This window comes from Oreochromis aureus, linkage group 2 (genome assembly GCF_013358895.1).
Source record: "Oreochromis aureus strain Israel breed Guangdong linkage group 2, ZZ_aureus, whole genome shotgun sequence".
In the NCBI taxonomy this organism is placed as follows: Eukaryota; Metazoa; Chordata; class Actinopteri; order Cichliformes; family Cichlidae; genus Oreochromis; species Oreochromis aureus.
Genome location: NC_052943.1, coordinates 19,497,805 through 19,522,690, shown reverse-complemented (window position 1 = coordinate 19,522,690; position 24,886 = coordinate 19,497,805). Strand labels below are relative to the sequence as shown.

General features: G+C 36.9%; 1 protein-coding gene across 2 annotated transcripts in view; it reads left to right on the top strand.

Annotated features, from left to right (window-relative positions):
- Positions 1 to 7,076, top strand: part of gfra4b (GDNF family receptor alpha 4b) — a 56,267-nt gene extending 49,191 nt beyond the window's left edge. For both annotated transcript variants that reach the window (XM_039620377.1, XM_031741491.2), the window contains exons 7-8: positions 3,533 to 3,693; positions 5,837 to 7,076. In XM_039620377.1, coding sequence (XP_039476311.1) covers positions 3,533 to 3,693; positions 5,837 to 5,980 — 305 coding nt within the window. In that variant the 3' untranslated portion in view covers positions 5,981 to 7,076. The remainder of the gene's footprint in view (positions 1 to 3,532; positions 3,694 to 5,836) is intronic.
- The last annotated feature ends 17,810 nt before the right edge of the window (positions 7,077 to 24,886 follow it).

Sequence of the window (24,886 nt, the reverse complement as noted above, 5' to 3'; positions counted from 1 at the left end):
ACTATGACTTCAAACTATGACATACGCTATGATTTAAACTATGACCAGACGTGAAAACACAGACGTTCTGACAAAGACAGAATGGAACACACAGACTAAATACACACAAGGAGCGATCAGGGGAAGTGGAAACACATGAGGAAACAGCTGACACAAATGCACATAATGACACAGGGGAGGTGTAAAACTAAGCACACTGACTAAGGGACACACGGGACCTTTGCAAAATAAAACAGGAAACGTGACAAGACAATACCAACTTAACAGACTTGGCACACATTAAAAAAAACTAGACAAGAACCCAGAAACCAAGGAGACAATGACAAATAATGGCTGAGCTTATCCTCAACTAAAACCTAAATGGTAAATGGCCTGTATTTATATAGCGCTTTACACATCCAGTCATCCACCCATTTACACACTGGTGATGGCAAGCTACATTGTAGCCACAGCCACCCTGGGGCACACTGACAGAGGCGAGGCTGCCGGACACTGGTGCCACCGGGCCCTCTGACCACCACCAGTAGGCAACGGGTGAAGTGTCTTGCCCAAGGACACAACGACCGAGACTGTCCAAGCCGGGGCTCGAACCGGCAACCTTCCAATTACAAGGCGAACTCCAAACTCTTGAGCCACGATCGCCAAACCAACTATATAATCACAAATCTAACATAAGACAAATACAAACTACACTCAGAGAGTGCTGGGTCAGAGACCCAGCCTGTGACACAATCAATTTCAACAGTGTTCTCTCCATGCTGGTGTAGGGCTTGTTCTGGGCCTAAATGATGGTCAAGCTCATCCTTGTCTTATGTGTTGCTATACCTTACCTGGTTGAGCAGGTAGCCCATTTACTGAAGGCTTAACGCTAGACTGCAGGGGCCTGAGTTTGAGTCTGCCCCAGACCATTTCCTATGGGTTACCCCACACACACATACACTCCTTCCCCACCCTTCTAACTAGAGTTTACACTGTCCTATCCAATAAAAGCAAAAGGCCTTGCATTCATCATCTTCCAAATTCACCTCTCTTCTACAATTTCTGAGTTGAGAACCTTTTCACTATCTTGATGGATACACAGTAACACATGCAAAGTGTTGTGTTCCACCACTGACTTGCAGTCGATTTGAATAGTTCCCAAAAAAGAGGGTAAAATGTGCAGGATGTACAGGCTGACAGGTGTAAGTGCTTGAAATGTAAAACTGTTGGGAACTCGTGCAGGAAAATCAGGAGCAGAAAGATAAAAATGGACATGCATGCAGGTACGCATATACAAACATATACACCCTGCTCCATCCACCCACTCAGTGTTTACAGAATGAAGTCAGGGGTTAAACTTCAGGGAGACTTACTGGGGATATTAACAATTTTGCTCATTTATATTTCATATTATATTCACTATATAGTACATTACCTTATGTGAAATTGCACTGCATCTGGCACAGGTTTAAAAAGACAGAGCCTGCAACTGTAGAGCTGAAACAAATCCTGTTTTCCCAAATTGCTGGCTCGCTCTGATTTCTGTGGTTTCACATCCTTCCACTTAACTCCTGGTTGAGCAGTGTAATTTCATTTGTAAGATAAAACACAAAAATTGCATTTTCTAATCAGTATAATTTTCACTGATAACCTGTAATATGGGACATTCAAGGGGCTTGATATGAAAACCAAATTAAGCTCCATGGTAGGCGTAACGATAGGATGGAGCTGTTGGGATTCAGTGAGAAAAATGTTTTCCAGCATACTTCATCACTGGCACACAGAGAGATGTATTTAAATCAAGGATCTTTTTGTAAAATTCAGAGTGTGCTCTTTTCTCGCTCCCTCTGGTTCATTCTTTCATTTATGAATGAAACAAAACACTTTTTTATTTTGCATGATCATTTGCACTTTATGTGGTTTCCTTGGTAATTCCACCTGCTCTTTCAGACAGTCACTTCTAACTGAATTATATGTAAGCAACCCTGTAATTATTAGCCAATTTAAAACTAATCATATCTTATTTAAAGAACTGATGTAAAATAAATGCTGTTGAAGATTTTGGAAAGTTTTTAATTCCCCAGGTGTGTTAAAGTGATCAAAAAAGAGATAAATGTGCAAAATCACTGTCTACTGACCAATCAGTCCCCAGGAAAATAATCACACCATTCTTGGAAGATCCCTCAGACCTTGGTGGGTAGGTAGAAAGAGGTTTTTACAAGTATCTAAAGCAGGAAAGGACAATTAATTTTCCCGAGCTTCCATATGAGACACTGGGGCAGTTCCAATTTCTCATGTGGCCCCTTGAGAAAATTAATTACCCACTTCTTTTCTAAACTCTTTTTTTCTTTCAGAGGTGAGCAAGAAACACAAATTCTGAGACACAACTTTTATCCCTTTTTTGTTTGTTTGTTTATTTCTCTTGGGCTCCTAGAAATTTTAAACTAATGTTATTGTTCTTTAGACCTTGATATCTGATCTTTAAAACAGAGCACCTATTTGTACTTGTACTATACTATCTATACTGTCAAATTAGCATTTGAAATATGGTTTTATATTTATTATTTTAAGTTACTCTTCATTGTTAAGTTTAAAGGTATTTACACACATCTGTACATGCATTTACTGTAATCTGCCAGGTTCTCCTGTTACTTAATGAGGGAAACAATGCTGATACGTTTGTTGACTTACATAGTGAGCATTTTGTTGTTTACCTTTATAAGATAACATGGGCCAAACTTTATTTTTATAGTGTTGCTAACCAAAGTGCTTTAAGCTGTTAAACTTGCTTTGTATTAAAGGACACTGACACACTCTTTAATTATCCATAGCCTTGTAACAAGGATGCTACAGATTTCCTTGCAGAACTTGTTGATATTTGTTGAAATGTCTCTCTATATAATATATATAATGTATATAATGCTTTTTTAAAAACATAAACAACTGTAACTCACAGACACTCTCAGCTGACACAACATAAATTAGTCACCATTGCCATGCATATATTTGCATTATGTGTTTCTGTAGTCTCTTTGTTTTCCATGCAAATTTTTAAACTTCCTCTCTTTCCTTCATATTTTTATGACCTCTGCTCTGGAGTGTGAATAATGAATGTCCTTATTACTGACCCTAGCAAGCATATATCTATCACAGAACCTGTACACATTGAGAATATCTTTGCTATGTGTAGCGAGGTGAATCTTTGGCCAGTCTTTCCTCGGGCCCCCTGCCTAGAAAAGATACAGAGACGTCTCACAGTTATTTGGCCAGTGCAAACGGTCTAAGAGTTAATGAGGTCGATGTGGAGAGGCAGGTGCAGTTTGGATACTTGAAGAGAATACTGAGTATTTTCGCCTTTCTTTTTTCCTTTTCTCCTATGCTGTCCAAATCCAAACTGGCCCTGGCCTAGGAGAACCTCTTATGCAAGATTTACAACGCAGAACAGGAGGCATCTGTCATGACTGAATAAGACATGAATGTAACTCAATGAAAACACCAAGCTGCTGTTGCTGAGGAATAGTAACATTTTTTACTGCTATATCTAATGTTTCAGGTAATGCGTTCATGATGTTTGGAAGGGAATCAGACCAACAGCCGACTCACAGCCAGTACAGCACAACCAGCCAAGGCAGAAGAGAAAACAGCAGCACCACCTCTCCACCCGGAACCATAGAAACTATGAGGAACATTCTGGATACAATAATACCAACACAGGTGTGCAGTTTTCTCATCATTCTTTTCTTGCACCTCTACAAAATCCCACGTTTAGAAGTGAACCATTTCTGGCAAAAGCATTTCTCAGATGTGCAACATTGTAGGCTTTAATCACAATCACAGTGAAATTTGTTGCTGTCTATGCTATTGTTTCAGCTGCTCATTTTCAGTATTCCAAATGGAATTTGTCTGCTGAAAATGACATAAATCGTGCCAATCTGATCATTTTTTGAAGGTATAAACATTTGAATTCACCTCCAAAAGTTGATTCTGTTCATCTGGATGTAGCGCTTTCAGTGGGAGAAATGTTTCGTCACTCATCAGTCTGAAGAAGTCACTTGGATGAGTGATGAAACGTTTCTCCCACTGAAAACGCTACATCCAGATGAACAGAATCAACTTTCGGAGATTTACTTACCTGGATGATTGAGCGTGCATCAAGACATTTGAATTCACCCTTATATAGGATCATCATGGGACACTTTTATAACTAATACAGCTGCTAATATTTGCATTAGGCAACACAATACTAGCCAGATAATACCCTAACCAAGCTGACATGGGGTGCTGATTAGGAAGTCTCGAAATAAGGTTGACCTGTTTGTTAATTTGTTTCAATGCAAATAAATATGTAGTGCATTTTAATTTCTGCGTACACATACTACACAATAGCAAGTTCACTCTCTTTATTCAGAATGAGAAGTATAAAAAATACTGTTTTCATTGCCAAATGACGATCCGTGGCTCCTAGGTTAAATTTTATTCATAAAAATGTAAGTTGCACACATAAATATTCAATGGATCACTGCAGCTAGTCTTTGGCACATCCATGTACAGCAGGTTATGCATGTTCAAGGTCCAATGTAGCACTGCAGCCAGCCATTTTTCTTGGGGAGGACATTAATTATAATATATTACAATATAATATATTACATTTTTGACTATGATCACCGAATCTGACACAGAAACCATTTCAAAAGACTGTTGTGTTGTGTGAGGGTCTTTTAACTACTCACTGCATTTCAGCAGTGGAAGCAGCTCTTGCTTCCACTGTAGCTTTACTTCAGTCCTTACGGTGAACCAAAAGCAAAGCTAAATTGTCCTTTTTAATACTTTTGTGAATATAGTCACATTACAAACCCCTAAACAGGTACAATAATAGATAGAATCTAGTTATAGAAAGATTTTTTTTCACAGCTTATGTACCATTAAGCTCTACATTTTTGCTCACTTGTCTTTAGGCTTTCTCCTTTTCTCCCTTTCTCTATATAAAAGCAAAGTTTAATGGTATCATTAAGTTTGTCCTCCATTTGTGATTATTGGTAGCAGCAGGAGAGAATGGACTGGTACTTACAGCATGTCTGTTTGAGCACTCAGACTGCTTTCTTACTACAAGTCTCATTTAGCCACACAGTTATGCAGCACTTTTATCTCGCCTTGCATTCATGCACAGACACACACACGCACACTGTCTATAGGAGAGTCCCATCTGATGGGGTTTTTCACGGTGCAGCTTTAAACAAATTTTTCACCCACGTTGCTGCCTGTATTTGCATTGGGAAGTGCAAATTTGGGCTACATTGCTTCACTGCAAAGCTTTTGTATACAGTGATGATACCTAAAAACTTTACTTTGAGTTTCTTGTTGTGAAATAAGAAAATAAATATGTAAAAGTTCAATGGGAGTGGAACAAGTTAGATTTAAGGCAAACTGGTTACTGAATAGTTTATATTGAGATGTACTTTAGGTAGAGATATAGTACAGAAGCTGCAGAAGACTGCTGAATAGCAGGTTCCCATTGCGACTAGACCAGGAGGTGGGAAAAAATCAAATGAAGACTTCAGGTATGAACCACATTCTTTGAAATGTTTGTGTAGCTCCCAAAAAGTCCAAAATGAATCCTGAACAAATATTTTAATTATACTGAAAATGAAAAGAGAAATTTCAAAGGTGTAAGAGATAAATTTGGCATTTGACAAGAGATAACACAAGGACGTTGGATTCTTATCTGTGTTTGGCACCTAATCACTAATCTGCTTTTATATGAGCAGTAATGACACATGAAACTCAAAGCGTTTACAACAATTAAAGAGATTAGAAGTCACGAAAAGATGAAAAGACTAACTTCCCTGTCTCCTTCCAGGTCTTGGGAAATGAATTACTGGTGGGCCACTCCACCATGTCATCTAACAGTCTCCTAAACGCTGCCTCACCTCACAGTCTAATGCTTCAAGCTGCCTGCAGCCTTCTGTTGCTACTCCTTCAAATCCTTATCAATGAACGCTAAAGAGCACAGGGGGGCATGCCAAGGATTCTCCTAGTACCAAGCAGATGGGAGGACCTGTGCAGTTCAGAGGAAGTGGACCGTGTGGCGTTATTCCTCCCTCTAAATTTGTACAGCGATTCTGTTCTTCTATTTTTCTGTCTAAATAGTCCGGTTCCACATGTCAGAGTTCTCATTCTGAGTGTGGGAGCCTTTTACAGACAGATGCCTGTCTGTACATTTGTATATTATTGCGATCAAGCTGAAATGAAGTCAAGGTACTGCTTCTGTGGACTAGCTAAGTTTTCAGCTATCTCTGTGTATCTCTATTCAGTTATAATATAACAAATGTGTATGATATTTAGACATGAGGTATGTACTGTGAAGATTTGTATTATAAACAGAGGCTCTTGTTTAAATATGGTTCTGAAAAATGACTGGAGAAAACTTTGTATGTGCTCGGTGGATAGAGTGTTCAGAAAGCTGCTGGAGAAGATGGGGCAATAATCCCAGTCTCTTCAACTGAGTGAAAGAGGACCATTATACCTGACCAATACTGGAATTGTCGAGCGACCAAGAGACAACAGAGCTGCATTTCACTCAGACATCCTGGACTAATGCACTGATTCCAAAAATGTCTAGCACAACTATCAAGAAGAGATGTGGCGAATAAGAGAACATAAGAAAAACCTTGACATCATCATCATCATCTTTTCCATTAAAACTGTCCCTTTCTCAAACTCCCTAGCAACATTTCACTTTTTATCGCTAAAACCTCAGAAGCTGTTGATGGAAAATATAAGTCCTTGGTCTTTATCAGCGAAGGTGACTTCTGGGACTTGAAAGGAAATAACCAGAGAAGTTGAGACTCTTTACCTGTAGCTGCTGTGCTTTGTGTTTGTGAGTGTAATGGCCCTTTGTTTCTCGTTGTGTAAGTGACCATTTCTATACAGAGCTCTGAATTTTTGTGCCAGAGAACAAAGTGAATGGTTTTACTTATTGAGGTGTCGCCAACACCAGTAGGGAGCCTGTTAGAGATTTGACAGTAATGAATGATTCAGTATTTCCTGTTCTGGGAACATGCCAACCAGAGGAGTAGCAAATAAAAGTTCTCCGATCATTATGAATACATTTTGCTATTATTCAACCTTTTCTAATTAAATTAGCAATGTTTAGTGCTGCTGAAGTTAACACTCTTAACTTACACTCAATTCACTCCATATTTTTTACACTCACCAGAGTTTGAGAAGCAGTGACAGCTAAACTAACAGTCATAAAACTTATGAGGTACTATCAAGTGATTATTTGAAGTAAGAAAGTAACAGGATTTATGTAATAATTCAGCTCTGCAATTCAAGTCTGATCCGTCTTAAGCTGATAAATTGCTTCATATTGGAGATGCTGCGCTTATATCTTGCTTACTTGCTTCAAATTCCTTAACGGCTATTTGAAACTAATTTTAAAGGCATTCAATATATTAATTATACATACTTAAATAAGTTAATTATCTGAAAACTATATTGATTTTTGATGCACTTACTAGCTATTACCAACAGTAGATACAACTAGTGCTACATGTTACTGCCAAAGACTAAATAAGAAAATACAAAAATTCACTTATTTGCTATACCATCATAGCTGAACATGTTGCAAAACATATTTTTTTAAGGAAAGCCCTTATTCATAAGAGGCTCAACAGAGTAAACATGCATACACATGAATTGCCGTGAAATGACTATCATGAGTGATTCTTTCTTTTTTTTCTGAGAGTCCTGTATAGCTTTGAAAACTGGAGCTGCTGTAATGCTCAGCAGTAAAAGTAAAATCTGGCTGATTTGCTGATTTCTGCTGATAGTCACTATAAACATTCGTCCTTTACAAGTATTTACATTTTGCATTTGGTTTAAACAGAAAATTATCAGTATTCAATAAATAAGCTGTGACATAAAATGCTGAATTATCTTGTTGTTAGCCTTGTAAATATGCAAAATGCATTAGATTTGCATACATTTATGGAATATAACAAATGCCAACACGTTTTGGGGTTTTGTTGATTTACTGCATACAACCGGCTAAATTAATGCATATTTGCTCATAATTGTGTGCAAAATGAAACATTTCAAAACACTGCCATGATAAAATTCAGTGTGCTTTTTACTAATACTTAGGAGTTTAATCTTTGAATGGAAGTAAAGATAATTTACATCTAAATTAGAGACGAACTAATTTTTAAGACAAAGCAATGCCAATATTTTGTGATGTTCTGATATAAATCAGTCAAATTTTTTTAAGACACATATAAATGCTGATAGATATTGGTTAAGCAAATTGCTAATATCAACCAATAAACTGTTGTAGGCCTAATCCAGCTATTTATGTAAAAAAAAGAAAGAAAGAAATTAGCAAGATTAGAAATATTCATTATGCCTGTTGCCAAACCTCTTCAAAAAAAAAAAAAAGGCAACTTCAAATGTATAAATAACTATAAATTGAGTTAATTGTAAAGTTGAAATAAAAGTCATTCGACTGAACATGTAATGTTTGTTATGGTGTAACTCTGCTTGCAGACAATAATCATTAGCTCAAGCTAATGATTATCAAGCATCATGCACCATCTAACAAATTCAAAGTGTAGGTGTTGGAAATGCAAATATTATTTTTGCAGTTATATGTGGTAGTAAGTCCAAGACAGAGTCAAAGTTCACAGTCATCCACTGACTAGCCACTCATTGTGTTAGCGAGGCTAAAAATAGCAGCGGACTAAATTACCTTTGCAAACAATGCAATCTAGGCTGGGTACACACAAAACACACACACACGTAGGTAGTATGGCAGCTTTTATTAAACTGTATTTCCCTCACATATGGTCTACTTGTTATTTTGAGGATTTGTTATACTATGACTAGGACAGTTCTGCTAATCAGAAGCTTGGTGGTTGGACCTCTGGCTCCATCAGTCTCGTTCTATCTTTGGGTGAGACAGATGATTGAAGAAAATGATTCAAGTGCTCAAAAGAAGTAGAAAAGTAATATTATATATAATATTAAAATTCCAGTCTATTGGCCATTTTGGCTCAAAAATATCCCTTTTTGTCTCATAATTTGAAAACATCTTAATGGCAACACATATTGTATTAAACTTATTAATCTTTGGGAAAATTGGCAACACACAAAAATGAGACTAACTACTTATTTGACTATTAAACTTTCTTTGTGTTGTTTTGAATAATAAATGATCATTACTCTTAAAATGATACAAAGTTACAAGTTTAGTTATCCCTAATGCTCTACTTTTTTCTAATTAATAACATAAAAATTCCCAAAGATATTCAAGATTAACATTATGGTTTACAAAACTTATGTGTCAATATTGACCCAGAACACCATTTCAACAGTGATTCTTAAACTGAAGAGTTACTTTCTGATTAAATACAATTTGAAAAATAATCACACATAGTAGAACTGCTATACAATGTCATGTTTGCATTTTTTTCTACAGCTCTTTTGTCCTTTTCTATGTCTTCTATGTCTGTGTTATTTTAAATAATTAAAAATAAACATAGCAGTTTTCACTTAAAGCGGAGATAAAAGAACGATAGGCTGGAAAGTTAACAATTTATTTTTGAGGAGAAAAAATAATCAGGTAAATCCAATTTGCGCAAGACTCAGAGTTATGACTGCAGACCAGAGTCCCCACTTATGATAAAAAATGTGGAGCCTACAAAGCTCTTTATCAGAAGCAAATGAAGAATACAACACTCGTTTGCATCATTGTGCAGTTACACCGCAGGAATGTATAATGAAGTCAGGGGAGTGACCTCCAACATAACGCATGGCAGTGAGGAACAATGCTCATTTTAAAATTAATGTGGATGATAAACAGATTGCTGTGATTATATCAGAACTGCTCAGCTGATTTATACCAGACTCATTACCCCATGAGTGATGCGTTTTCATTTTCACTGTGCAGCGTTGTGGAAAAAACAAACCTAGTTTAGAATCATCTCTTATCCCTGATGACCCACAATGCAATTTGTCAAACTGGAACTTTACTTCTTGTAATATTGGTCCCTTAATATCTACAAGACAATTAAAAAAATCCTAAAGAAAGTTTAATGGAGCTCTGGAAATGTCGAATGCACACCTCCACATGCATAGAGCTTGCATGTATACTCTTGCTGTGTTTGTCACAGGTCAATTTTGCTAATAACATCGTTCCATATAGCATAGCTTGTTTTGCAGTCAACGCAGTTTCCATAAATATAAAGCAGTCCTACACTGACTTAAACATAATCTAGGATCCCACAGACAAGTGTGCGAAATTATAACCTCCAGGGGCTATAGCCAGTTTTCTCTGCCTACGACCTTTCTGTGTAGGCAATAACTGGAAACTTATTATTGGACAATTTTATTTTTTATCTATTTTTTGTTCATTTATTTTGACATTTAAAGATATATTTAAAAATAAGAAAGCTATTCAATGTATTGTGACAAATGCAGAATGCTTTTACTTTACACATAGTGTTTTCTATGTCCATGTAAACAAGGCTTGCTGAAAAGTGGCTGAAAGTCAATCCCACAAACACTACAAGTTGGCTAATTGAAACCAGAATGTTATAGTAGAGCACTGTAGTGTGTAGATAATAGAGATTAACTATAATCTAAATCATTTAGCATAAAAGTAAAGGTCCTTTCCCAAGAAAACATTATTTTGGATGTTTAGCGTTCCCAGTCTAGAGAAATGTTTTATATCAAAGCATTCAAATCTACGAGTGGCCAGCTGTATCCTTGGGTGGGACGCTGGGAACTATGGGAACAATGGCCTGTCTGCAGCTTGTCAACAACAAAAAGTGTTAAAGTGAACTTGGCACCAGGAGACCTTAGACAACAGGCTAATGGCAGTTTTTCTTAATTGTAACATTAGACCTGAATTGGAATCCGATAGCAGAGAAAAAGACTGAGAGGTCACAGGCTTTCAAATGATAGTGCTCGGCAGGCTGGGATGTCCTCTCATCTCTGACCGAACTCATACGTCATTCCAAGGGAGGCAGGAGACACTGAGTCTGTCTGAGGAAACTGAGGTGGTTTGGGCATCATTCTCGGATGTCTTCCATGTGAGCCACGTCCATGGGAGGAGATGCCAGGATACACTGGGTAGATTGTGTCCTTCAACAGGACTCTATTCAGTTATATGAAAACCTATGTCCACTCTTACTGCTTCCATAGGATTTAAGAGGGTAAACAGCAGACAAGGGCTGCTGATGAAATGGATTTGATCAGCTGATTAATCAGCAAGCGTAACCACAGTCCTCCCAGGAGTGGGCATTCCAGCAAATGCTCATAGAAACTGCAGATAAAACCCAAGAGCTACATCTCAAACTATACAGGCCTGTATAGCATGCTAAATGTTAAAGTTCATGAAAAGCTTAGAAAAAGCAGGCGGCCACATGCCACATGGTCAGAGTGCCACAAGTCCAGCCTGTGACCCTTTGCTGTGTGTCTTTACCCTCAATAATGTTATTTTTTTTAAAACATAAAACTAAATATAATATTTCAGCTGTACAGTTGCACAAGGCAATGCTTAAAGATCTTTTGCCTACACTTGTCTTGACTGATATTATCAGTGGACAATCCTGACACTGAGATGGATTATCTGATATCTGGACAGACAACTTATCGAAAAACACAATGACTTTATCTTAAATAAACTCTGCTCTCTATAGTTTACTTAAGTACTTAAATTAATGTTCATACTTTTAATTTAGGACATAAAAGTGATAATCAATTACTTGCAAATTAAATTTTACCTTTTTACACCAAGGAATTCATATCATATTCATTATTACTAATTATAGCAACTTAATACATTTCAAGTATGTGCTATATTTGCTGCTCACTTACCACATTTCCAGAACCCCACTTGTGCTATACAGTACCTATTGGAAACTAACATATCACTCTCACTGCCTGTGAAGACAATATATTTTGTTCACTATCCTGGTTTCAAGGTTTTTTTGTTTCAGATTAAATATGATTTAGCATTTGGGTCAGTAACCCAATTTGTGGTATTTGGGTTAGCGTCTCTAGATCCAGAATCTTCCTTATAAATTGGACAGGTAAAATGATCCTGAAGCACGAAACAAAAGAAGAAATATGATGTTTTCCCCTCCACATCTAACCTCATTCCTTTCTAATATGTCTGTATTTTTCTCTAACTTTCATGTGTTTGTGACTATCACTTGGATTCATTCACCCCTTTTGCCCTTGCCCCTCCGTACACTGCAGTTTCCACCCAGTGGTGGCTCTGAATCGAACAGCAATCAATAACAACAATCAAATTCTGCCCTAGGGTGTTAAAACCTCTTGCCATTTACCAGTGGATCATTTTACCTGCATCAAATCAACACAAAGTTTCACTTGTAGTATTTTCAAAGTCCATGAGGTTACCATGTTATTTTCTCATGTGTTTGTCTTCTGTTTCCAAGGTAAAGTGAGACTGCTACCTGCAACTAATTGCTGTAAACACAGAAGAAAAATATATTAATGGCTCATGACATTATCATGACATTTTTTTCCATTTAGCCTTTCAAAGGTATAATGACTTGTTAGTTTCTGTAATTTTACCTCCACAGATAAATGTGACAAAATCACAGCACTCACAAAATATACTCACTGTTCTTTCACAGAAGTATAATTGTAGCTGTAAATAAACTCGCTCAACAGCAGTTACAGAGGAGTTAGAACTATTCTGCAGGTTCACTGCTGAAACACAGTATTTTTCTACTATAAATCTACCATTATGCATTTAAAAGAAACACAAAAGAAACAAAAAAATGTAAATTTAAAACCTATGTCATTGACTAAAATCCTTTTTAACTCTCTCGTTCATACAAGGAAATTTCAAATGCAAAATATTCATAATAAATTTCAAGCAAACTGTCTGATTTCAGGGCACCACTTTAGCTCAATGGTAAGCAGGCGACCACATGCCACATGTGCAGTGCAGTGGGCACGGTCAAAGTCCAGCCCATGGCCCTTTGCTGTGTGTCTTTCCCCTCTCTCTCTGCCCACAGTCCTATCTCGCTTTACTGCTTCACTATCCAATTAAAAATAATGTTGTTTTTTTAAATATAAAACTAGACTGGCAATGCTTAAAGATTTTTTTGTGTACACTTGTCTTTACTGATGTTATCAGTGGGCAAACTGATATAAATTTGCCGGTTTTACTCCATAGACTAATTTCAAACGCTTTTTCTGGAAGTTCTTGCTTTGATTAAAACTTATTTCTATGAGTGTGCATACCTATCCACATGAGTGGTTATTTCCTTAACCAACCAGACATGTGACCAGCTGCAGTCACATCCACACATACTGCTAATGTCTAACCAACATGCTTGTCTTTCATCTGTTTGAAAAAACTAGAGCACCTGAAGGAAACAGCAAATGTAAAAACACCAGACAAAAAAGCCTCAAGCAAGTACAAACCCAGAATCTCCTCACTGCGCCCCCTATGCCCCCGTATATTGTGTTCAGATTTTTAATGAGTCGGACTCAGTATTACTAATCGGTCTGAAAAGCATCACTGCAAGAGTCACAACAAGAAAATCTAATGCAGGTCATTATTATACTGGACTGTGACATTTGCCAGCCAGACTGTATGACAATGAACAGACGCTTTTATATTTTATTACCATGATATGAAAAATACACAGATTTTCTTCCATCAGTCCAATTCAGGGTTAGGTTTGGGCTGGAGCATCTGCCAGATGTCATTCTATTCATAAAGATTTAGTTATTCTGATTGGGATGATTTTATAAGGGACTGTGTCTTCATATAAAAAAAGAGTTTATCTATTCTTTTTGAGGGTGTTTCTTTTTTAAAAATGTTCTTAGGCTGACTTTGACAAGTCTGGGCAAAGAGTGCACAGATGAGGAAAAGTAGCTGCAGCATGAACTGCTTTGACAGGAAGCAAGCATTCACGTTCCAAACCAAAATGATAGGTCTTAAACCTCTCCAGACCATGGACACGTAACTACGGATAAGTTTATTATACTGCATCATACAAACAGTACACAAAGTAGCATGAAAGTTTCATTTCGAGTCAAATGCTAATAGATGACAAGGCGAAGAACTACAAAATGGCAAATTCAGCTTTGGTCTGCAGACCAATCAGTATCAAGTAAAAGGAGCCCTGAGCATAATTTGTGATGATTAGGCGTGGGTAGGGATCTTATATAATTGTGACATGAAACCAAAACTAATTGGATGACATTTATAATGTAAAATCTGAAACACATGTCTTTATAGGTTAAAAAACAGTGTTGCACAGCTTGTTATATACACACCTCCAGTTCTACGTGTATATTCACTTTCATCCACTTGTATCTGTGCTTCAGTACAAGCCTACTTATTCATGGCTTTGTGTGTAAAGCCTGTAGGTGTATGTCTGCAGACATCTGTTTTTTTGTGTAATTACATGTGTCCATGTGAGAATGCATGGACAACTACAAAGAAGTCTAGTAAATGTAATTTTTGCTTCAATTTCTATCATGTTTTCTGCTAGAAGGGAATTCAGTGTACCTTTAGATGTATGGATATATCTTATGGGGTTATAGATGCATGTAAGCGTTTACACTTAAAGGTTCACTATGTTTTAATGTGTTACAGTTGCCAGCAGCTGCACTGTATTAGCTGCATTCAGGTCCTGGAGCAGAACAGCATCAGAGGGAGAGCAGCTGGACAGTAATGACTGCCCACTATTCACCAATCCTTCAATGGCCTTTAATCCTATGGGTCCAACTGAGTTCTCATGGGAGCTCACTAGATTCCTACATACTTAAAATTCTCCCTGTGGAGGCCATTTTCTGAACAAATGCTCCTTCTCCTGAGGCAATTTCACAGTTACTGTCTCAGTATTTCAGGTGAAGCTGGTTTACAAATTGGGAAATGACATTTTTTTTAACCTCTCTTGTTTTTATTAGTGAGTGTCAGCTAAATAACAGAAACAGATCTTTTCATTTACTTGTTTTACTTCAAAATGATCATAAAATGAATTGAACATATTTAAAACACTTTAAAAAAATTACCCCCTCCCTAAGAAATGCATAAAACAGACAAAACAGCTACATCCCCATCCTCACAAAAAAGAAACAACACCAAAAAAAGAGAAAAGAAAAGAGAAAGCAGAAAAGAACAGATGGCAACTCACTAGAAATGTCACCAGAACCCAAATGTTAGATAAGTTTAGATACCAAAATTATAAAAACATGTTTGTTTTTTTTAGTACAATATTTATCCAAGCTTCAATTCTTCTAGAAACTTACTAGTAGTGGTAATGATTTTAATAAGACAATATGCAAAAGATGACTAGGAAAAGATTATTAAATGCTTAAAATGTTTCCCTAGCAACTAAAGACCAGAATTAAAAAATTAAAGGTGAATCCTTATTCTTTTTATGTTATCCCAAATACAGATTAGATTTTGTTTCAGAGACATGGGATTGCTGTTCTTTTGCTATTGCTATTCTCGCTATCCGCCTAAGTCAGCTATGTTCCATATGCTAAAATGTTTGCTAACCTATATATGTTTAAGCTACAGTAACATAATGTGCTTAATGTTATACTTCATAGTAACGTGGGCTACTCAACAACCATCCATTTCAATCTGTATCATGTTAATAAAATATGATGTTAACATAAAGAAAAACAAGTTTAACATCACTGGTTAATTACACGGGTTAATCCTTTTATTTTGGTATTGACTATTGAATATTGAGAGTGATGTAATTCTGCTGTCATTGGTACCAGCCTCTTAATTTTTAGGATTTTTGAGATTGGATTACATGCTTGGTTATTACAGTTTTCATTGTATTTAACACTATTTTGTCAATTAAGGTCAAGGACAAACACCTTCATAAGCATGAACAAGAGTTCATGGTTGTTCAGGCGGGTTGTTTTTGTTGACAGTAAACAGTTACAGCATGAGGATCTCAAAAGCTGTTTGTAGCCTCTGCACAGGACCAATGTTCAGTAAATTTACACTATTCATGGACCACCACTGGTATTTATTTGAAGATGTCTTTGAATAAATTATAAATTATAAATAAATTCAAGTCCAGGCTCCACTAGTTGATGTGGAAATATTTGGGTCTTGAGTTATCACAACACTTTGTCTGCTAGCTAGATGGTAACCTAATTCTTCTGCTGTCTGGAGCTGAGCATGTGATTTACACAGGTCTATGAGACATTTTCTGCTAAAAATAGACATTTAATTTGACTGGAAAGCAGACCACAGAACAAAGCAATGAGCTGGAATGAAAAAAAATCACACAGTGAAAGTGGCGGGTTGTCAATAATATTTTGATGGAACATAATAGTATACGTTGCAGGCACCTGTACTCCAGACAATCATCAACAATCATCTCAAAATATCATAAAGGCAGTGGAGTCATATTGACCTCTGCTAGCTCTCTGCTAGCTTCTTTAATTATTCTGCTCAGTATAAAAACCACAGTTCTACTTTTAGCTAAATATGCAGTAACAGCTCCAACAAAGGCTCAGACTGTCATATTGCCTATTGATTCTCCAATAGTAAAGTCAAAAAGTACCTACCATCCCCTCACACAGCCTCCCTATGAAATGAAATCTATACCCCTGATACTATAATACAGAATAGGGGCAAACTACAGATAAGCCAGATGGCAACTTTGCACTTTTACCCCTTTTGGCATTTCAGAAATGCTATTCCTAATCATCCCTGAGCTTAAATCATACCCCATCGCCATGACGACACTGAAACCCTATAATCTGTATATGACAGCTGTTTCACATAAAGAAATTATTGCATAAGAACAGAAATTCAAATATCTGTGACAATTAAAAAGGCATTTCAGTCAGCATTCTAGAAGCCATACATCAATAGGGTTTATCATAACAATAATCAAATATAAAATACTAATAAAAAGCAAATAAAGAAATAAATTAAAATGTAATGTGTTGGGGTTTTTGTATAATGGATGAAGTTGTTTTTATCATTAAAGTGTTTTTCATGCTGTTATCAAATAGCCTGCAGTGAGTCAATATTGCAGCCTGTGCAGCTGAGGAATTCAGAAGTGCAGAATTACTGTGTACAATATCAGGAACTCATTGACCTTTGGTTAACTTACACCATTTATTACTCATGCCATGCCTCATTTAATAAAATTATAAAGACTAAAAATATTTATACATGTTTTTTAATGCTTGTCCTTGTTTATATCTCGCTCTTTGTCACTTAAGTGGAAACAATATTTAATCAATCAGAATCACCACTTTCACCTGGATCTGCTCATTATGATAGCCTGTTCACAGGTTCATCCTTGCTTGAAAATGGTTATTCACATGCTCAATAACTACAAATCCTTATTGGGATGAACTCGCCTTTCTAAACTAACCTTGCGATTAAAGCAGTGAAAGGCAAAAGAGGTAACAGTGTTATTCCTCTTTAGTTTCTAAATCACCGTTAGTATAGGGTTTAGGACAGAGCGCCAGTCTTAATCTAGTAGCTCAGTGCAGTTTCATTCACTAGGTCCTGTTTTGTGCTTTGAAATTACAATAATTCCTCAGGGACACACTTTAACACATTCAAAGACAAATCAGCTTCTACTTGCAAAACACCACAAGATCAATGATGTAGTAGCTCACCCAACTTGTGATTCATCACAATTCACAGATTGTTGTGTTGTGTAAATTACAGAAAGAAGATGTTATACATTTTGTTGTCACTGCTTGGCTGCATTGGAGTATGAGAATTAAAATCCATGTCAAGGGAGCTCAGAAACATTCATACCCAGGAAAATGAATCTTGTTTCACTAAAATCCAAACAGTACTCTAGAAGGAGAAGTGAAAAAACCCCATATAGTATTGACTTTGACCTTGAGCATAATTAGGTCATCACTGTGTGTAAGTTTAACAAAAATCTTTGTCCAGATGAGCTAAAAATGGAACTGTTTGATTTTAATAATGATTACTTTGTATGAAAAAAAAAATCAATGGCCCATATGAAAGACAAATGTACACTGCTTCATTTGATCTTAGTTTCATCCACGCCCACATCACCAAAACTCTCCAACTTTTAGCCTCTTAGTTTTAATCTCTGGGGTCCAGCAACCCTTAAATATATTTGCTCCTCCCTGTCGTCTCTGTGCTACTGTGGTTTGACAATGGTTGAGAACTAGCAGTGAACCCTACCTTTCCTTTCCTGACTTGCCTCTCATGTGTAGTTGTGATCTTTAGACGGCAAACGTCTAGGGCTTATGGGAAATAGTGTTTGTTAAAAGCAAACGACTGAATAAAAACATGATGTTGTTTTTCTTTTGAAAACACATGAAATGACACAGTCAACACACGCTTGCAAAAGGTTCCCGTTCAGTTCTAGTTTCAGTGCAGCTCTTCATGTAAATGTAATAGGTACATTCAGAAAGGCCCTATAAATAGATAGCCCAAGTCAAGTTGAAGTGCAATAATTAAATGAAACTCTTCACCCATGGTTATTTCTATTCCCATGGGATTTAATTGGAGGAAAGTGTGTTTTCAGTTTGAAAGGAGCAGAAGCAACAGAAGCATAGCCTCCAGTGCAATTAATTGGATGACCCAGTGGTAAAAAAAACCTCACTACATTTTCAACAAATGACTCTTGAATGGCAAAGCAAGAACTTCCAGAAAAAGCGTTTGAAATTAGATAAATTATCCCAAATGTGAGATTTTCCAGAGCAAACATGAAGGTGTCATTACACACTATACTCACAAATGATTATGCATATTATTTGTTAGTAAAAGTTGCACATAGACACACATTCAAATTAGGCCAAAAAACATATTTTGGCTGATTCAAAATCTTGATACTGAACCAGCGCACTGACAGTAATCTTTCTGAGCATTTCTATCTGTATTTCTGCTCTACTGCTAAATGAGACATTCTGAAGGCAACAGTCTGGTGGGTTGAGTGTATGAGGATGTCAGTTCACATCCACTTCTGATACCAGCCATGCCCTCACTCAGTCACTATCATTGTTGTGAAGCCAGTCAGATTAAACCGAGCAGCTATTTGGCCTGAAGAAAAGTCTCTGCATGGGCAACGATATGGGCTAGAGGCTGGCATGTTCTCTGTCTCTTCTTTTTCTGCAGATGTACACATATTGCTGAGTAACCTTTCAACAGCTTTAGCTCCAGATGTAAGCCAAGTCAGCACCTGTGCATTGGTAGTTCATTGCCTGATCTAGTCAGCCTTTATAAAACCCAAGCGTGCATTCTCCATCTTTCCCTTAACAAGGAGTGGATGTTACAAAAAGCCTTTTCTACACACAAAATCCAAAAGTTCAATCTCCAAGAGCTTTGTTGATATAAAAAAGTGTCACCAGTTATCAAAATAGTAATTTTTTTATGAATCTACTCAATAGTTGAACTAGTAATTGTTGCAATCATTCTAATTGCGACCCTTATTTGTTTTTTTTTAAATCTCTCTTTTAGAGATACTCTACATTAAATACTGACCATAGCACAACTACAGTGTAAGTGGGGGTATGTAAAGAATAGAAACCACTAGGAAAGATGCAATTAACAATCAAAACACAAAAGTAATCAGTCCTGGAGCTGACATGATCAACAACACTTACAAATCATTATGCTTTGTAAACCTCACAGGAATATTTAATCTCATCGTTGTTATTTTCTGTATAACATTAATTAATTCCTTATATCAACACTGACAAACAAGAAAATATTATCAGTGGTTTTTAATTTTTGAGACTCAGCTGGGTTTATACTGCCCTCTAATGGGTTTAACGAGTAGTACAACTCCTGCGTCTCCAGACTTTGAAACACAAAGACTCGATCACTCTTAATGTTAAGAACACAGTCTCATCAGTGCTGGAGTCAATGAAATGAAACTTGTTGTATATACTATCTAAGAGCGATATTCTCACACAGCTGCCTCTTTGTAGCTCTGCTATTTCAGAGCATCTTAAAGCAATCTGCAATAATTAAGGCTCTGCAGTCATGGCAACCCCCAGAGAAACAGCCTGAGAGTCTACACAGGTGCTCAAACATACTTATATAGAAAAGTCAAGTTTCACACAGACCAGCGAGGAATGCCATTTGAAAATGGCAAATGCAAATGCCATTTATTAAGCTTTCCTAACACATAGTTTAACATTTGTCATACTGAAAATAGAAGGAAACAGACACAGCAAAGGATTGTGACAAAATATATCAAGTAGAATAACAAAACAAAGTTACTTGATAATGGAAATACTTTTAGGCTGCAGTCTATTTAAATATGTATGCTTTCACACAATTATGCAAGTTGTGCTTTTCCTGACAGTGACTTATTAACCGAGACCTTGATGCAAAGCTGTTATTGAAAAGCCGACAAGGAAATTATATATTTTCTTCTGTGTGTTATGTGCAAAAACACTCTTAAGTTGCAAAGCTGGCAGAACTTCGTCATGTGCCAGAACAGTCTATTGCAGAGCCAGGCTACCTTGATGCAACCTATCCCTGTCACCTTATTAGTGCTGCCTCAATGCCTCAGGTCTGTTGAGGCGTTGAAATAGAAAAACATGTTACCTATCTGTATTATTGTCTCCCCTTTTTGTAAAGCTTGTAGTTCACGTCTCACCATGGTTATTATCATGTTCAACTTGCTTGAGACAGATAGCTAACCCCTCTGCCAGGGTCAACAGAAAACAAGGTCACTGATTACCTAATTGTTTGCTCATTAACTCCAAAGCCCTTATAACCCCTTCATACCAGTCTTCCTTATCACATTTGAGGCATGAACCAAGCAACAATGAAAACACATTTTGGAGGCAAGTGTAATGAGTAGAACGACAGGACAAGAAAGTATGAATGCCTGGAAAAGCTTCCGTGTTAAAACTGTTATAAAGGCTTGTCATTATAGAACTGTGAATGTCCAAGTCACGCAAGGCTGCTCAGTTATAATAAACTTATAATAACAATTGTTTTAGATTGATTAACAGAATTACTCATTGACTTTATTAACACATAGAATTTATTGCCTTGAATTTTATTTGCAGTTCAAATGCAAATAATAAATAACAAAGAAAGGAATTAAATAAACGTGCCAGAGGCTGGTGGGCTGTTTATCTGGGATTCCAGCAAGTGGCAAAGGTAAAGGAAAGTGGAGGGACTGAAAGGCAAAGATGGAGTATTGCAAAATATGAAGTAATAATTTTGTCTCTGTGATCAAGTTATTTGCATAGCTCTACTGTCATGACATGTCAGCTTATTTGTTATCAGCTGTCAGGCCATATTAAAATGCTCCACATACATTTCTAAGTGAAAATTTCTGTTGCTTTTTTGTATTTCATTTCTTTAAAAATGTACATAAGGTAATGGATTGCCCAGATTTTAGACACATATTGTAACATACTGTAAACATATAAGCAAAAGTGGCACAGTTCTGTGTCATTTTGACCTAGCATTTTTAGTTTCTTGTATTTTTATTTATTTATTTATTGTATTTATTTATGTTCTGATTCTCTAGTTGTGCTGTTTTGATTAATATTATTGTCCTATGTTTCAGTTTTATTCTGGTTAAGAGTTTAGTTGTTAGGTTTTGTTCTTGTGCCCTCGTGTTTAGTGTAGGTTTAGTTCAGTGTCAAGTCTGTGCTTCCTGTCGTGCTTCCTGTTTTACTTTGAAAGTCCATGTCTCATGTCAGTGTTTCTAGTTTTGCTTCCCTTGTCTTGTTAGGTCTGATTACTCCCAGCTGTGGTCTCGTCCTGTGTCCCATTCCCTCCTTATCCCTCAGCGTATTTAAGCCCTGTGTTTTCCTTGCACTGTGTCGTGTTGTACCTACTTCATGCTGTGTTTTTCCTCAGTGTTTCTGATAATGTTCTAGCTCACTGTTTCCTAGTTTTGTTTTCTAGTTTCCCAGTTTTCTAGTTTAAGCTTCATGTTTTGAGTTTCTAGTTTACTTCCCTGTATTTCATGTTAAGGTTTTTCTCCAGCAATAAAGCTGCTGCCTTTAGTTTATCATTCAGTCTCCAAGTCCTGCATGTGGGTCCTACATCCTCCTGCCACACAGCACGTCATGACAAAAAGTCTTGACCCACTCCTCATTTCTTAATATTTTGCTTCCAAGGATCCAGACTTAAAAATTTTTAAAGTGCTCTTGAGCAATAGTTTTCCGGTATTGTCTTTGAACATTGAACATGAATTTCTGCCCAGTCCTTTTACTTGATCATTTAATGAGCTTTTTTTTGTTTGTTTGTTAAGTCCTAACTCAAGAAATGAACCAGTGTTGTGTCTAAATATAACATACAACTCAACATAACACAGTTTTAAATTGTATCTTAAGGCACTGTCATAAAGCACAAATCTTTTTTCCCATTTCATTAGGCTTAGAAAAATGCCAACGATACCACAGTTTGACCAACATAAAATGCTGTTTTTGCATCAACGTAGTGATGCCCAAAGGGAAAAACCTGAAATTTGGCATATGCCACCATGGTGTGCAGTGTGTCCTTAAAAATGGATAAGGGGATGAAAAAAGCTATGAGCTATGAATACACAAAAGTCATTTTTATAATCCATAATACAATACCATCTGGAAGCATCTAATTGGCAACAACTCCATTTTTTGTCAATGTTGTCAATGCAGTAAAAGAACATTTGGATAAAAAAACATACAATGAAACACTATTAGTCATGGATTGGCCACAAGATTACTGAAGCAGTATAGGGTTGTCTTGATAAATGGACTGGTACTTATTTAGCAGCTTTCCACTCTGACTCTTGAAAGCACTTTTTACTACAACCCTCATTTAACAAGCCACACATGATCATTCAAACATGTTTTTTCTATACCTTGTATACCCAACATTCATTGACATGTTCACACTACAATGGAGCAGCGCAGAGTTTAGTATTTTGCCCGAGGATGACATGAAGCTGGAGAACCAATCCAGTGACCTTCCACTTGGTAGACAAACCACTCTTTTGGTCCAGAGAACAAAATGAAAGGCACCCAACACCCAAAGATGAGCTTTGGACTGTCCTTCAAAAAGCTCAACTTCTTAGGAAGGAAGCAAGGAAGCTTGCCTTAGACAGTTCAAGTTGTGTTGGAAAACTAAGATGATCATACCAATTATAGGCTTTCAGGCTTGTTGGAATAGTAGTCTAAGGAGCTTGGAAAGAAAACGACTGCACTTCTTGGACTGCTTGGAGAAAATTCTCCTGTGTTTCTTTGAAAAACCTGCTACATAAGGGATCACAATGTTGTTTCGCTTGTCATTCTGTTTCTCCCAAGTTGGTGTCTGATCTTCTTTCCTGTCTAGCTTTGCTGATTCAATGAAGACTCAGTTGGGATAACCACATATTTTAAGAGGTATCTTTAGATGTATGTATTTCTTTTCTTTCTCTTCTGGCTTTAGAGGGAACGTTTTCTGTCCGGTGACAGCTGATAATACATAAGATGACATGTCACGACAGTAGAGCTGTGCAAGTAACTTCATAACAGAAACAAATGTATTACTTCATCAAAATATATTTTGAAATACTCTGTCTTTGCCTTTTAGCCCAAGGACAAAACTCCAAAACACAATCTAAACAACATAGTGTATGCTGTGCAGTGCAGTGAGGAGTGCTCAGACCCATACATTGGAGAAACCAAACAGCCACTCCATAAAGCATGGCACAACATAGCAGAGCCACCTCGGCAGGGCAAGACTCAGCTGTACATCTGCATCTAAAGGACAAAGGTCACTCTTTCGAAGATGACAGTGTTCACATTTTGGACAGAGAAGACAGATGGTTAAAACGAGGAGTGAAAGAGGCCATTTATGCCCACTGTGAATGACCATCTTTGAACAGAGGCCATGGCTTAAGACACCAACTGTCAGCCACCCAGAATGCAGTTTTGAGGCCCCTTCCCAGGTGCCCTTAACCCCTACTCACATCTTGCATCAGGTGACCTCAATAGGTCACATGACAGGTTTAGACAAGGTCTCACAATGGTTCGACTTGAAACCTCTGCTGATAATGACCCACGCCCTTTTTCACACCTTGGTTCATAGAATAGAATAGAATAGAATTCAACTTTATTGTCATTGCACATGCACAGGTACAGGGCAACGAAATGCAGTTTGCATCCATCCAGAAAGTGCTTTAGTCGTGATATAGATATATTACAATATAAATTAGCAATAATAGAGATGTGTAAGTATATTACAGAAATGGGTCTATTATGGTATGTTATAATGTACACAGTGTGAAGTATGTTATGAATATTCTATAACTATAAGTATGTACAGGCTTTAGTGAGTACAATGTGATGAGGCACATGATCAACGGTCAGTCATTGACCCTCTTAAGGGACAACTCCCTTTTTTTTAACTGAAGAAACTTCTCGAATGAGAGGTAAAACATCTTCAAGAATTTTAAAGAAGTCCAGTCGCTTTCTTTCAAAGCTCCTTAGACTACCATGACCTGGATGATTGAGAACCTACACATACCTGTTGGAATAGTACAGTCTCAGTTTTAGCCCTATACTTATACTTCATTTCTTGTATTTCCATGTATCATTATACCTATTTCAAATTAATGAGAGATAGCTCAAAACACTCTGCTCTGTTAGTAAAGCAGGTGGATGATTTGAACCCTGGCTCCTCCAGCCTATATCTGAGTGTCCTTGAGCAAGATAGTGATGAATAAAGGATGAAGAAGTTGTGTTTTCATTATAGTTAGAAAACGCTTAAAAGAATAGAAAACAGTGCAGTATGACTGTGTGTGCTCAGTTAAAGACCAACAGTGCTATAAGTACCAGTCAGACTCAGACTAAGTTGTGATACCTGGCTTATTTACTACAATTGTATTTCTAAAATATTTCTACATAAGAAAAGGTTGTTTTTTTCATTTTACAGTTTTACATG